We start from the raw sequence: 16,062 nt of genomic DNA on the forward strand, positions 1-16,062 counted from the left end.
GTAGAGTTGAGGGCCCATTTCTGGATTCTCTATTGTGTTCCATTGATCTATGTGTCTGTTTTTGTGCCAGTACCACACTGTCTTCATGATCACAGCTTTGTAGTACAACCTCAAATCTGGCATTGTGATGCCCCTGGCTCTCATTTTCTTTTTTAATATTCCCCTGGCTCTTTGGGGTCTTTTCTGATTCCAAACAAATCTTAAGATGATTTGTTCCAACTCTCTGAAGAGAGTCAATGGTATTTTGATAGGAATTGCATTAAACGTGTAAATTACCCTGGGTAGCATTGACATTTTCACAATATTAATTCTTCCAATCCATGAGCATGAAATAGTTTTCAATCTCTTTGTGTCTTTCTCAATTTCTTTCAGAAGTTTTCGGTAGTTTTAGGGTATAGATTCTTTATGTCCTTGGTTAGGTTTATTTCTAGGTATCTTATGCTTTTGGGCGCAATTATAAATGGGATTGACTTCATCTCTTTCTATCTTTCTGAACAGCTTTAGTAGATTAGGTATGATTTCTTCTTCAAACTTTTGATAGAATTCCTCTGGGAAGCCATCTGGTCCCGGACTTTTGTATCTTTGGAGGTTCTTGATGACTGCTTCAATTTCCTCCCTGGTTATTGGCCTGTTCAGGTTTTCTACTTCTTCCTCTTCCAGTTTTGGTAGTTTGTGGTTTTCCAGAAATGCGTCCATTTCTTCCAGATTGCCTAATTTATTGGCGTATAGCTGCTCATAATATGTTTTTCTTTTTTTTTGACATGTAGTAAGCGCTCAATAATAGCTTTTATTGCATAATATGTTTTTAAAATCATTTGTATTTCCTTGGTGTTGGTGGTGATCTCTCCTTTTTCATTCATGATTTTATTAATTAGAGTCATTTCTCTTTTGTTTTTAGTAAGGCTGGCTAATGGTTTATCTATCTTATTAATTCTTTCAAAGAACCAATTCCTGGTTTTGTTGATCTGTTCCACAGTATTTTGGTCTCTATTTCATTGAGTTCTGCTCAAATTTTCATTAACTCTCTTTTTCTGCTGGGTGTAGGTTTTATTTGCTGTTCTTTCTTAGTTCCTTTAGGTGCAAGGTTAGCTTGTGTGTTTGATTTTTTCCCTGTTTTTGAATGGATGCTTGTATTGCAATGTATTTCCCTCTTAGGACTGCTTTTGCTGTATCCCAAAGATTTAAACGGTTGCATCTTCATTCTCATTAGTTTCCAGGAATCTTTTTAATTCTTCTCTAATTTCCTGGGTGACCCTTCATCTTTTAGCAGGATGCTCTTTAACCTCCACATGTTTGAAATTCTTCCAAATTTCTTCTAGTGATTGATTTTAAGTTTCAAAGCATTATGGTCATGGTCACTATATCCAATCTTTTGGTATAGATTGAGACCTGATTTGTGACCCAGTATGTGGTCTATTCTGGAGAAAGTTCCATGTGCACTTGGGAAGAATGTGTATTCAGTTGCGTTTGGATGTAAAATTCTGTAAATATCTGTGAAATCCATCTGGTCCCGTCTATCATTTAAAGCTCTTGTTTCTTTGGAGATGTTGTGCTTAGAAGATCTATCATTTACAGAAAGTGCCGTGTTGAAGTCTCCCAGTATAAGTGTATTATTATCTAAGTATGTCTTTACTTTGGTTTTAATTGATTGATATACTTGGCAGCTCCTGCAATAGGGGCATAAATATCTATGATTGTTAGGTCCTCTTGTTGCATAGAGCCTTTAATTATGATATAGTGTCCCTCTTCATCTCTTACTACAGTCTTTGGGATAAACTCTAATTTATCTGAGATGAGGATTGCCACCCCTGCTTTCTTTTGAGGACCATTTGAATGGTAAATGGTTCTCCAACCTTTTATTTCCAGGCTGTAGGTGTCCTGAGGTCTAAATGAGTCTCTTGTAGACAGCAAATAGATGGGTCTTGCTTTTTAATCCAGTCTGGAACCCTGTGCCTTTTGATGGGATCATGAAGCCCATTCACGTTCAGAGTTATTATTGAAACATATAAATGTGGTGTCATCATAATACCTGTTCTGTCCCTGTTTTTGTGGATTATTTCTTTGGGCCTCCTCTCTCTTTTACAGGGTCCCCTTAATATTTCTTGTAGAGCTTATTTGGTGGTCACATATTCTTTCAGTTTCTGCCTATCTTGGAAGCTCTTTAGGTCTCCTTCTATTCTGAAAGAGAGCCTTGCTGGATAAAGTATTCTTGGCTGAATGCTCCTCTCACTTAGGACCCTGAATATATCCTGCAAGCCCTTTATGGCCTGCCAGGTCTTTGTGGAGAGGTCTGCTGTTAATCTAATACTTCTCCCCATATAAGTTAGGGATCTCTTGTCCCTTGTTGTTTTGAGGATTTTCTCATTATCTTTGGAATTTGAAATTTTAATTCTTAAATGTCAAGGTTTTGAATGGTTTTTATTGATATGGGGGTGGGGGCAGGATATCCCTATCTCCTGGATCTGAATGCCTGTTTCCCTCCCAAGTTAGGGAAGTCCTCAGCTACGATTTGTTCAAATATTCTTTCTGGCCCTCTCTCCCTTTAGGCATTCTATGGAACTCTATTTAAACGTAGATTTTTCCCTCTGAGGCTGTAATTTATTTCGCTTAGCCTTTCCTCATGGTCTTTTAATAGTTTTTCTCTTTTTTTCCTCAGCTTCCTTCTTTGCCATCGTCTTGTCTTGTTATCACTCACTCGTTATTCTACCTCATTAACCCTCATCGTTAGGACCTCCAGTTTGGATTGCATCTCATTTAATTGATTTTTAATTTCTGCCTGATTAGATCTAAATCCTGCAGTCACAAAGTCCCTTGAATTCTTTATGCTTTTTGCCAGAGCCACCAGTATCTTTATAATTGTGCTTCTGAATTGGCTTTCTGATATCGAATTGTAATCCAAATTCTTTAACTCTGTGGGAGAGAGGACTGTTTCTGATTCTTTTGTGGTGAGTTCTTCTTTCTAGTCATTTTGCTCAGTGTAGTGTGGCTAAAAATAAGTTGTACTGGAAAAAGGAAGAAAAAAAACAAACAGAAAACAAAACAATACAAAACAAAACAAACAAGGCGGGGGTATATTCTGGTTCTATATACTGTAAATCCCTCGACTTCCCCTGGAGCTTTCCATCACTGCTGAGTCTAGTACTTGCTCTTCCCCTGTCCTTCCAGGTGGGCTTCTGGGGAAGGGGCCTGCTGTGCTGATTCTCATGTGTGTGCAACTGGGAAAGCTGCCCCACCCCCTGCCAGGTGCATGGCTCAGTGGGAGCTGTTTATCCTGTGAGGCCCCTCTTCCTTAGTGGCCCTGATCCATCCTAGAGACAAGGTGACACATGGAGGAACAACAAGACTGGTGGCGGCCACCTCTCCAACCCTGGAGTCATCTCCCACAATAACTATCACAGTCTCCCTGTCCACACTGACCTGGATGCTCCAGGGGTGGGGGCCTTGGTCTGCACAGCTCAAGGGCACCCCGTGGCAGGAGTTTCCTCACTGTCCTGTGCTCTCCTGGCCTCCACCCCTGCCGAGGGGAGCGCAGGATTCGGGCTGTGTCCCCTGGTGCCCTGGGATCCCGGGCCTGCACTGCTGGAATAGCGCTCCCGGGGCTGCACTGCCCCCTTTGCCCAGAGCAGCCACCTGAGCTGCTCCCGAGGCCCCCCTAGGCCTGTGCTCCCACCCCTTACCGTGGTCCACCTGCGATGTGTGATGCCAGCTCCCCCTGGGGGCACACTTCTCTCTGTTAGTACCCCAGCAACCTGGAGGCTCCACTGCCCCTCCTGGGATCCTGCCTGAGCTCCCTGCAAGCACCTTTGCCTCTGGGAAGATTTTTAAGTTTCCTGTTTCTCTGGGACTAGGCTTTCCTGTCCTGGAGGCTTTTCCAAACAGCTTTGGCCCTGCTCCTCACGGGGGTCCCTCCCCCACTGGATTCTTTTTATTTTTTATTTTTTCTGTCTTCCTATCTTGATAGAAGCACAAACTCTTCTCTCCGTGGCGTTCCAGCTGTTCTCTCTTTAAATCTCAGCCGAATTCGTAGGTTTTCAGGATGATTTGAAAGTTATGTTGGTAAGTTGGTGCGGATAGGTGACTTGGGGAACCTACTCTTCTGCCATCTTGCTCCGCTCCCCACTCCTGACTTTTAAATTCTAGTCTAACACAGAGCAGCCCTTCTGTGTAAACCACCCAGGTAACCACCATCTGTCTCCTAAAATCCCCTCATGGAATGTCTAAGAGAAGCTATTTTATTTATTTCTTGCCTTCCACATCAGGCTCTCTGAACCATCCCAGAAAAAGAAGAACTGAAAATTATACCAATGAAGGATCTAGAGTTGAGATTGTGAGAAACGGGTCATTTGTAAAACCAATTCATAAAAAAGTAATGAGCTGTGACAGAAAAAAATGATAGTAAGAAGACTGAATATCTGTTTACTTCTTTAGAAAACCTGAAACAAAGCTCCTGGAAGCAGGAGGCAGGATGACCTGCATGTGGTTTGAAGGCAGACACAGCTCAGCACCCTCCTCCTGAAACTTCCAATGCCAGTGCTGAGGAGACATTTTTATGAGAGATTTGTATGACAAAGTTTACATCTGACATTAAACAGAATCTCTGTCCAGAGAAGTAGGAAATACAGATACTTAGGGACATATAGTGTCAGAAGATGGAAGAAAGTGGCGCTTTGGAGATGGAAGAAGGAGAGGTTTCTCTCTTTCCCCGGGGATGCAAATAACCTAACTTAGTTTGTGTAGCATATGCTTTTCTGTACTTTATGCTCTTCTCAGTAATAAGATTAAGAAATCTTTTCATTGTTAATAAAGAACTCGGGGCAGGGGAAGAAGAGAGGAGAGACATAGAGATGGAGGCATAATGGGTATCTTCTCTCATATGAACAATTATTCCTTCGATATGATCAGGTGCAAAAGAAGTGGATATAAATGGACCCCGACCAGGTCCTGGCTCCTGTCTTCTCTACTCAAAGCCTCCAGCTTCTGCAGATTTTATCTTGAATTTCACTGGTCCTTGCATCTCACTCTCTCATGATGGACAGAAGTTCAATATCAAATGATACCCAAAGTCACGAAATCCTTCCCGGTAGCCATGCCTATCCTTGGAATTCCACCAGTTAATGTCTATTAAAATCCTGCACAAGGAGCACCTGGTTAATTCAGTTGGATAAGAGTCCAGCTCTTGGATTTCAGCTCAGGTCATGATCTCAGGGTCCTGATATCAAGCCCCACATTGAGCTCTGTGCTCAGGGTCGAATCTGCTTGTCCCTCTCCTTCTGCTCCTCACACACTTGTGCTCTCCATCTCCAAAATAAATAGAATCTTCAGGGGATCCCTGGGTGACGCAGTGGTTTGGCGCCTGCCTTTGGCCCAGGGCGCGATCCTGGAGACCCTGGATCGAATCCCACATCGGGATCCCGGTGCATGGAGCCTGCTTCTCCCTCTGCCTGTGTCTCTGCCTCTCTCTCTCTCTCTCTCTCTGTGACTATCATAAATAAATAATTAAAAAAATAGAATCTTCAAAGTTAAATCCTACAAAATCATCAGAATCTAATTTAAAATTTACCTCCCACTCATGCCTTCCTGGTTAATCTATATCAGAAGTAATTATTTCCTCTGACCTCCTAGAGTTCTTTGTATCAGTCTCACCAGAGCTGTCCCTCTACACACAGTCTACAGATATGATTACCTTGTGTCTTCCCTTTCTCCCTCAGTCACCTGTAAGCTTCTGGGGTGGGGAGACTGGGCCCTGTATCCTTTTATATTATCTATACAGTGCTTAACACAGAGCTGAAGAATTGTTGAATAACTCTCATGCATGGTATACAGTGGGGGAAAGATGCCATTAATTGAGATGTAGGAGTAGGGGCATTATGAACACTGATGAAGGATATTATTGTTAATGTAGGTGTGGACATGATACTTTCAGGTATAGATCATATTATTAGGAAATTTTATCCCACCAGTAGACCTATTTCCATATATTTATTCATCATTCATTCTTTCTCTATTCAAATATAGAGCTTTTCCTATTAAGAAATAGACTATTAAAAAGGGGAAATTGACAGACACTGAGGGGGGCACTTGACGAGATGAGCACTGGGTGTTATGCTATATGTTGGCAAATGGAACTCCAATAAAAATATACAAAAAAAGGGAAATAGACATAAGGCAAGAAAACAATCGTTCCAATAATTAGAGAATGTTGAGGAACACCAGGAGGAAATAAATACGATCTTAGAGTAAAGAATAACAAGGTAGTTTCTTTAGATAGGTGTGTTTGCAAAGACCTTTTTGGTCATTGTATCATATTTATCTTATTTTGATTATGAGTTAGTTCCATTGCTAAACTGAAGTGCAATAATAATAAAATCTGTAACAGAATGAGAATAGCAGTCTTCCCACCAGGGAACCAGTTTGTCAACCCAACCTTAGGATTTGGTTCTTTTTCAGTCCAAGTTCCCAAACTACCCTCTGGCTCCAGGAGAGGCAAAGACAGGTTCTCCCTTTGCCTCAGGTTGGACCCTGCTCTCTTTTCTCCAGCTTAAGGGATTGGCAAACAAAACAGTGTTAAGAGCTTTCATCTTGCTAAAGACTTGGATACAGATCTGATATAATACTCCAGGATGTGAGGAGCTGGGGAAGAGATGCAGACAGAAGTTCACAAAGACAGAGGCTATTTGCTGTCACATAAACACCTTCTCACCTTCCACCTCAGTCTCAGTGGCCTCTGTATTTCCTGGGGGAACTGGTCTGGGATTTTGGGCATTTGGGGAGGAGAAGATATCCTGTGAGTGACTTTAGAGACTCCCACCCTCTATATCCTTCATTCTTGGATCCCTGCTCCAAGGCTGAAGACAACCTGGGCTGTGAGGAGCAGGCAGTCCACCAGTATCCCAGCAGCCTCAGCCAGCTCTGTCATTACTAGGGTCTTCCCTTGATTACTTTCCTGCCCCTTCCTCCTGGCACCAGGTAGTAGCATTAGTTTCTGTCTCTTACAGAGCAGTGGTCCCATTAAGGAGGGCTTGGAGATGGGTAAGAGGAATCTGATACTGGTACCTGGAACTTTTATATCCATAACACTTTCCTGAGCTTGCTTCATGTTTTGGTTGCTATCTCAAGGGTAGTGATTCTCTTTCCAACAAAGGGGTTTCCCTTCTTGGTCATGCTGAAGGACACTCATACTGTTGAGAAGGTCTTACGTAGGTGACCATGAGCTCCTCTAATTGAAGTTGTGCCCCTCCCCTCTCTTCAGCCTTCTCCAACCCCACTGGGACTGGCTTCTTGGCAAGCGGTGTCCGGCACATGGGTACAGGCTGCAGTTCTGCTTCAGGAGGAACCCTACCTCTCTGGTCTATAGTCCAGAACGGTGCCCAGAAGACTCACACTGCTTTGTGCATTTTTGATTGGTTTGGTTATTTTTTAAAGATTTTATTTATTTACTCATGAGGGACACACAGAGAGAGGCAGAGACATAGGCAGAGAGAGAAGCAGGCTCCCTGTGGGGAGCCTGATGTGGGACTTGATCCCAGAAACCAGGAATCACACCCTGAGCTGAAGGCAGACACTCAACCACTGTGCCACCCAGGCATCCCACACTGCTCTGTTTGAAAGATCCTTCCTGTAGGAGGAAGAAATGTACTCCTTCTCCCTGCTCAGGGCATAAGCAAGACACACTTCTTACCTTCAGAGATGCATAGGCACTTTGGAGGAGTGGTACCTACAGAGCCCCTGTGGTCAGACAGACATGTTTTGTCCCCACTGGGCTACTTGTTGTGCCTGAGCAGGATGTATATCTTCTAACATCTGCCTTAGGGCCAGCACCTAGGATGAGGGGAAATGGGATTTAGATCTGACCAGGGACTTCATGCTATGGGTGCAGGGAAGTGAGGTGGAAAAGGATGAATACTGCTTGGCAAAGGAAAAGGAGTGAGGCCAGAACACACATGTAGGCAGGGCAGTGGTGAAGCTGATTCGTGTGAACCCAGGGAGCCCAGATTTAAGTCCAGGGCAGAGTTCATAACCTATAAGATGTACTGATACTCTAGTTCCTAGCTGGAGGTCCTTTCTGGAGTCTCTCTCTCACTGGGCAGCAGCATTACTGGCTCCTTTCTGAAGCAAACAGGATAGGGCACCTGGCTCAAGGCAGGCCAGGGCACAGTCTGGTCCCTGAACCGACATTAATGTGGGTGAGTATGGACAGATTTCCCAAGGATCTTTGTTCAATAGATGGAGGAGGAGAAGATGGGAAATACAGGATGGGAGAGGGTTCAATTATCTCTCTGTGTTCACTGGATTAAGGGTGAGAGAGAAGGGGAAGCTTTAGTCAGAATCATGGTCTCCATGAACTGCCTTGCTTCCCTACTTTATCCCTTTTCAACCACTACTTAGGAGATAGGAAATAGAAAGAGGATTGCTAATAACTTCCCTGAGCCTCCATTCCACCTCATATGAGTTTATCCTGTCCTGTCTCCATGGAGCAGTTACTCCTGTGACTCATCTCTCAGGGAAAAGGTTTTCAGTCTCAAGTCCCTTCCAGAACAGGCTATGCCACAGCAAAACAGCATGTGTTCTGGGGATTTCTCTCTCACACATGAACTCCTGTTGTTTACCTACAGAAAAGCTGTCTGCCTCCCTCCCCATTCCTCTCCCTTTGAACTCTTTTCCCTCCTCACCAGGTCTGTTTCTTTCTATAACCACCTGCTGGAGTCAGGGATAATGTTCTATACATTCCACTCCCTCTACTCTTGCTTCCTCAGGCTTTTGATTTTCCCCCTGCAACCTCTGGGTCCTTCCCTCTCTCTTTGTCACTCCTCCCAGCTCCTGCCTGCTCAGTTCTTTCTGGGTTAGTTCACTTTCCTTTATCCTTTCAACCTTCTTCATTTATGATTCCAACATTGAAGAGATGGGAAGATGAACTTTAAGGGCCACATCTATCAGGGCATGGACTTTGGCCCCAGCAAGAAGCATGCTGGTCAGACACCAGGAAGAACCTGATAGGCACTGACAAAGTGGTCTCAGTGCCTCCTGACCCATGTTCCTTAATAGATGATGCTGAGGTGCATGTGACAGAGACTTAAATAAAATGATCAGATTATGTGGTCCAGAAGAACTCATTACCTAATAACTAGCCTTAAAAGTATGCTAATGATAGGAATCACTGGCAAATGGGTGAAGACTCATCTGGGGATATGGGCATCCACAAGTCCGTCCTTCACACAAACATGAGGAAAGTAGGCCCAACCACCACTTCCACAAGTCCTCAGGTAAACCCATGAAATGGGATGTACTCTGGCTTCTAAGGAGCAATTCTTTATCCTAACCACATAGAACTGTTCAAAGTGAAAGTTGAGTTAAATAATTGTTGGGGAGTCTGTCTAATTATTTTATTGTTCAAATAATATATCCATGGGGTCCTGTTATTATCCCCACAGAATGACAAACATGAAGATTGTCAATGCATGAACTATCATGTCGATTTCTCTGATATTTACCTCAAGTTGTCTAGCTAGGCAAACAACAAACTTTAGAGACAATCAGGATTGTTTCTTTGGACTCTTTCTTTGACAGAGTCCCCCTTAACATTTCTTGCAGAGCTGTTTTGGTGGTCACTTATTCTTTCAGTTTCTGCCTATCTTGGAAGCTCTTGATCTTCTTCTAAATGAGAGCCTTGCTGGATAAAGTATTCTTGGCTGCATGTTATTCTCATTTAGGACCCTGAATATATCCTGCAAGCCCTTTCTGGCCTGCCAGGTCTCTGTGGAGAGGTCTGCTGTTAATCTATTATTTCTCCCCATACAATTTTCGGGTCTCTTGTCTCTTGTTGCTTTAAGGATTTTCTCTTTTTTGGAATTTGCAATTTTCACTATTAAATGTCGACGTGTTCAATGGCTTTTATTGATTTTAGGGGGCACCTCTCTATCTCCTGGATCTGAATCCCTGTTTCTCTCCCCAAATCAGGGAAGTTCTCAGCTACAATTTGTTCAAATATGCTTTCTGCTCCTCTGTCCCTCTTGGCGTCCTCTGGAACTCCAATTAAATGTAGATTTTTCCTTCTGATGCTTCATTTATTTCCCTTAACCTTTCCTCATGGTCTTTTAATAGTTTTTCTCTTTTTTCCTCAGTTTCCTTCCTTGCCATCAACGTGTCTTCTACATCACTCACTCGTTCTTCTACCTCATTAAACCTCGTCGTTAGGACCTCCAGTTTGGATTCCATCTTATTTAATTGATTTTTAATTTTGGCCTGATTAGATCTAAATTCTGCAGCCATGAAGTCTCTTGAATCCTTTATGCTTTTTTCCAGAGCCACCAGTATGTTTATAATTGTGTTTCTGAATTGGCTTTCTGACATCGAATTTTAATCCAAATTCTGTAATTCTGTGGGAGAGAGGACTGTTTCTGATTCTTTCTTTTGTGGTGAGTTCTTCTAGTCATTTTGCTCTATGCAGAGTAGCTAAAAATCAGTTGTAATTATTAGAAGTGCAAAGTCTTCTCTCTGTAGCATTCCAGCTGTTCTAACTTTAAACCTCAGGTCGATTCCGTAGGTTTTCAGAATGATTTGAAAGTCATCTAGGTAAGTTGGTGGGACAGGTGTCTTGGGGACCCTACTCTGCCATTTTGTCCCCCCACACACATTTTCTTTATTAATTAGTCTTTCAATGGATACTTGGGATGTTTACATATCCGGGCTATTATAAAAAAACATAGGAGTGCATATACCATTTTTGAATTCATATAAATAAAACTTTTTTGCACAGAAAAGGAAACTACCAACAAAACAAATGGTGAAGTATAATGGGAGAAGATATTGCAAATGATATATCCAATAAGGGGTTGATGTCCAAAATACATAAAGGCCTTGCATAACTGAACCCCAAAGAAACACAAATAATACATTAAAAAATGGATAGAGGACCCAAATCAACATTTATCTCAAAAGACATGTCAGGTAGGCAGCAGACACGTGAAAAGATGCTCAGTGTCACTATCATGGATATGTAAATTAAAACTAAATATGAGTGAAATAAGTCAATCGGAGAAGGACAAACATTATATGGTCTCATTCATTTGGGGAATATAAAAAATAGTGAAAGGGAATAAAGGGGAAAGGAGAAAAATTAGTGGGAAATATCAGAAAGGGAGACAGAACATGAAAGACTCCTAACTCTGAGAAACGAACTAGGGGTGGTGGAAGGGGAGGTGGGTGGGGGGTGGGGGTGACTGGATGATGGGCACTGAGTTGGGCACTTGATGGGATGAGCACTGGGTGTTATTCTATATGTTGGCAAATTGAACACCAAAAAAAAATAAATTTACTAAAAAAATAAAGAGGAGCATTAAAAAAAAACTAAATAAGATAACACTATACCAGCCATAATAGCTAAAATAAAAAAGACATTAAAATAAGAAATGTTAGTGAGGATGTGAAGAAAAGGGAACCCTCATGCACTGTTGATGGGATGTATTTCATAATGCCACTATGGAAATCAGTATAAAAGCTCTGCCCAAAAATACAGAAATATCAGTATTTCCACTATTGAAAATTAATCCAAAGAAAAGAAAACCATTTATTCTAGCTTTTATTTTTTACAGACTTATGTATTTACTTATTTGAGAGAGAGAGAGGAGAGAGAGAGAGAGAGAGAGAGAGAGAGAGAATATGAGTGTGAGAGGAGGGGCAGAGGGACAGGGACTCTTAAGCAGGCTCCACACTAGACATGGAGACTGACATGGGGCTCAATCTCAGGATCCTGAGATCAAGACTGGAGCCAAAATCAAGAATTGGACACTGAACTAACTAACCTACCTATGCCCCCCTCTATTGTTTCATTTAAAAAAAATTATTTATTTATTCATGAGAGACAGAAAGAGAGAGAGAGAGAGGCAGAGACTCAGGCAGAGGGAAAAGCAGGCTCCATGCAGGGAGCCTGATGTGGGTCTCAATCCTGGGACTCCAGGATCACACCCTGAGTCAAAGGCAGACACTTAACTGCTGAGCCACCAAGGCATCCCCCTCTAGTTCTTTCAATAAGAACTTTTTTAAAGCCAGTATATAGTAGAAACACAACTGAAAAGTAGACAAGAGAGAGATAGAAAAGAAATATCCTTCACAATAAATAAAGAGCATTATTAATGTTCCTCTACAAACATCCCAAGGGAGGCATAGCTGTCCACGTGCTCAAGAGCACTCCCCCTTATTGTGCAGGGTAACCAGATTGCATTCATGTGATGATATCAAACCAAATATGTACTGGCTCTGCTAAGTTCAAGATCTATAGTTTTTGCCCTAAGTGAAGTGGGTTTAAGGGACCTGGCTGTGCCGGATCCCATAACCAAAGTAGATAGCAAATCCAACCAGGACCCAGACACCAAGTAGAGCCCAAGTGCCAGCCGTCATCTGCATCATAAGATAAATATTCAAAAAGATGCTCAGGAGCGGGAGGAGAGGCAGACCAGGTACCTTAAAGTGAATGGGAGAGGAGCTCTGTGGCTGCCTCCAGATGACCCCAGTGATCCCAGTGATGAGCAACAGAAGCAGCACAACCACTGTGATCCACACTGGGTCTCCAGAAAGCAGAACTGGCCATCGGGCCAGCACCAGACAGAGAAGAGTCAGCAGCAGAGCAAGCAGTGAGGAGCAAACAGAGACAACCCAGCCAGAGAGTGCAGTGGGGGTGGGATTGCCTGGAAAAAATAGTGTCTGCAGAGTCAAACTCTCAGCTGCAGGTCTGTTCTCCTCCTGCACGTCTGCTTCATTTCCCTCATTCTCCTCCTGCACCTGTGCTTCATTTCTCTCATTCTCCTCTTGCACTTGTGCTTCATTTCCCTCATTCTCTTCCTGCACCTGCACTTCATTTCCCTCATTCTCTCCTAGTACCTCTGCTTCTTTCTCCCCATTCTTCCTTTCAGGCTGATACCTGAGAATGAGAACAATAAAAGCCAGCAGAGTAAAAACTAACAGGGCCCCAACTGACCTGAGCTCCAAGAGATCAGTGAATCCAAGGAAGAATGTCATGATTGTTGCAACTATGAAAATGATCATGGTAGCCAGAATGGGCATATATGTGCCGGTTTGGATCCTGGCAAGGACAGGGAATAGGAGGCCATCCTTTGCCATCATGTATACCTGTTGACGTATGGGGAACATGTTGCCAAAGACTTTGGTAAAAAGACTACAGAAAAATCCAAAGCTTACAAAGTGGTAGGCAGGGACCCAGCCAATATGAAGAAATGCCTCAGGCAAGGTGCTCCCAGGTTGAAGTTGGTAGTAAGGCACCATAAGTGTAAGTGCCGCAGACACACCAAAATGCACCAAAAAGCAGATGAACAGTGAAATCATAATGCTTTTGGGGATTGAACACTTGGGATTCTGGGCTAATTCGACCCTGGTAACAATAATGTTGAAACCTGTAAAAGCAAAGACACAGGTAACTGATCCACGGAGAATCCCCTGGAAGCCAAAAGGCACAAATCCTCCAGAGCCCAGAAGGCCCATGCTAGAGGTGTCATTGAGTCCAGCCTTTATGTAGTCGTCTTCTGTGAGCTTCCAGTTGTGCAGGTCCCCCTTCAGGAAGCCAGAGATGATGACAAAACCAAGAACCAATACTTTCACCAAAGTGAGCGTTTTGGTAACCAGAGAAAGCTGCCTAATGTTTCTAGTCAGCAATTCCATGAGCAACAACAGAATGAACATAACAATGAAGCCTAGAATTTCTACAAAAATACCAGGAGCTTGTGGTAAAAAAGTCTCCTGCAAGGTCAGAGAGAACTTGTTCCCAAAAAGATTGTCAAAGAATAAGGTCCAGGCCCAGATCCTAACGCCCATATGAGCAAAAGTGGTGATGATGAGGAACCAGCCACTGATGAAAGCCCAGAGTTCACCTACAGTGACATAGCTGTAGAGATATGCGGAGCCAGAATGGGGAATCCGAGCACTAATCTCTCCATAGCACAGCCCAGCCAACACCGAAGTTAGGCCAGCCACCAAAATGCAAATCATTAAAGATGGTCCTGATTGATCTCTAGCCACCTCCCCAGCCAAAATATATACACTTACACCCAGTGTGTTGCCCACACCCAGGACCACTAAATCCAGAGTGCTCAAGCTTCTAGCAGGGGCAGTCTCAGCCACAGGTAGCTCCAGTGGATGTTTGCGCACCATCTTTTTACCAAATCTTCGGAGTGCCTGGCACAGCATTCTAGCTAGAGTTGTAGCAATCCCGGGGAGCTGTGAGTTCAGATCAGGTACAGTGAGGCTGCGTTAAGCCCAGTTGGGTTGGGGATGCCTCAATTGGTTGCTCAGTCTTCATAGCTGCTGCTTCATATTTCCTCTGGTATGTGGTGTCCCTTCATAATGCCTAAGACAGAATAGACAATAAATATATACTGACCCCATTATTCAACCCACCAACCAAAGCTCAGAAACCACATCACATGTTGCAGCCCAAATATCACAGAAAGTGACACCAAAGGACATCATAGAAAGATCAATTCAGTTTTCCTCCACAGAAAAAGTACCAAATACCTCTCAACATTCTTCTTTTTTACACACCACATGACATAATCCCATTTGGGTTCATCAAATTCCTGTAGCTTCATGTACTAATTAAGCTGTAAGACACAGCAGGGCATGAATAAATTACACACTGGTTGTGTGTGCAGTGCTTGAACATGAATTATGACACATTAAATCAAGGACTAATGGGCCTCATTGTAATTACAGACTCATTTTTTAAAAATCATCTGAGTTTAATATACAAATAGAGATCCTTCAGTCTTACAACAGTTAGCCCCAAAACCAGATGGTCAAGATAGACAGGGATTTGGTCCCCTTTATCCTCATTCTGCCTCATCCATTCAGCTGTACTGATGCCCAGGAATGTACAGTCCACCCCTTCCCATTGCCCACCTAGGCCCACAGGTGTTCTGTGAACAGAGAGGAAGAGGAAGGGGCAGGGCCTTCATAACCCCCTGCAAAATGGAAAGGACCAGGCTTCCTGGGAAGGTAACACTGGAGAAATGGGGGCAGTATCACCCGAAGTCCAGGACTGAGAAGTGAGAAGAGCCAGGAAGGTGGTTTTGTGAATTCTGACATTCAATACACCTCGCCTAAACCAACTACTCAAAAACTCACTCAACTTTTATGTGCACATTTATAGGATGTGATGAATAGGGAGAAAAGAAGTAAGTCACCTAGCTCAACAGCTCACAACCAAAACAATTCCTCTGTCTCCCCCTTCTCTGGGTTCCAAAAGAGAAGGTGAGCTGACTTCTACAGATAGTCTCCTCACTGGCCACACTGTACTTTATAAACACCCTGCGCCATCTGTGATGGCAGCTGCCAGGGGCCTGGAGACCCTGCCCTGCTCTGTGAGTAGGTATTAAAGCACTTGCGTGTAACTGTCTATTAATTTGTCACAAGGAGTGTTTCTAACTCCCACAAACCATTGTCTGAAAATAATAAATATATTTTCTTAATGAACAAATGCTACATATGGTTCATCCTACCCTCTCCTTCCCTGCTGCTATTGAAATGGTTCTCTCCCCAAGAGGAACAAGGCTTTGGGTGACAAATTCACAGCAATGTCCGGAAATGAGTAGTGGAGAACACAGGAGACAGTGATGCAGCCCCTATTCTCCTCCCTACTGAAGCTTTGGTTTTGAGAGAAGATTACAACGTGTTGTCAGAGATTTTAAAGACATAAAGATGAAGTCAAAATTGAAAAGTCTTCTCTACGGATGATCAAAAGGAACTTTTGGGTTATGGGACAGACCTTCTGTCTATAAATCCATGTAGACTCCTTGTTTGCGACTCACCAGTTCCAATGTTATGATTTACCAATCAGTAGGTGAGATACATAAGGCAGGTCTGTTCTTCCCTAATAGAACATTTCTACAGTATCAATGTACTTGTCCTTCTAGTCTCATCCCCTGCCCAGTTCCTACCTGAGCTGCAAAATTCTACACTCACCCTGTTCCCTTGCCTCTAATGCCCTCTTGGTCCTTTCCCTTAGCTACCTCCACTTCACTTTCAGTTCTCAGCTCAAGAGTGCTTTCCCAAGAAGCC

At 43.1% G+C, this 16,062-nt stretch overlaps 1 protein-coding gene across 1 annotated transcript; it reads right to left on the reverse strand.

The window, feature by feature from the left end:
- Positions 1 to 12,297: 12,297 nt before the first annotated feature.
- LOC129505547 (cationic amino acid transporter 3-like) lies at positions 12,298 to 14,193 on the reverse strand. The gene is made up of 2 exons (XM_055318585.1): positions 12,874 to 14,193; positions 12,298 to 12,762 (listed from the first exon to the last, which is right to left on the reverse strand). The coding sequence occupies exons 1-2, from the start codon at positions 14,191 to 14,193 to the stop codon at positions 12,298 to 12,300; spliced, it is 1,785 nt and encodes a 594-aa protein (XP_055174560.1).
- Between the last annotated feature and the right edge of the window lie 1,869 nt (positions 14,194 to 16,062).

Source organism: Nyctereutes procyonoides, unplaced genomic scaffold, assembly GCF_905146905.1.
Source record: "Nyctereutes procyonoides isolate TBG_1078 unplaced genomic scaffold, NYPRO_anot_genome, whole genome shotgun sequence".
NCBI classification, from domain to species: Eukaryota; Metazoa; Chordata; class Mammalia; order Carnivora; family Canidae; genus Nyctereutes; species Nyctereutes procyonoides.

Excerpts from the sequence above, each read along its gene's own strand:
- LOC129505547 (XM_055318585.1), bottom strand. The coding sequence starts at position 14,193 with ATGCTGTGCCAGGCACTCCGAAGATTTGGTAAAAAGATGGTGCGCAAA. Across the intron at positions 12,763-12,873 it reads ATGGGGAGAAAGAAGCAGAG|AATGAGGGAAATGAAGCAGA; the intron begins GTACTAGGAGAG and ends GTGCAGGAGGAG.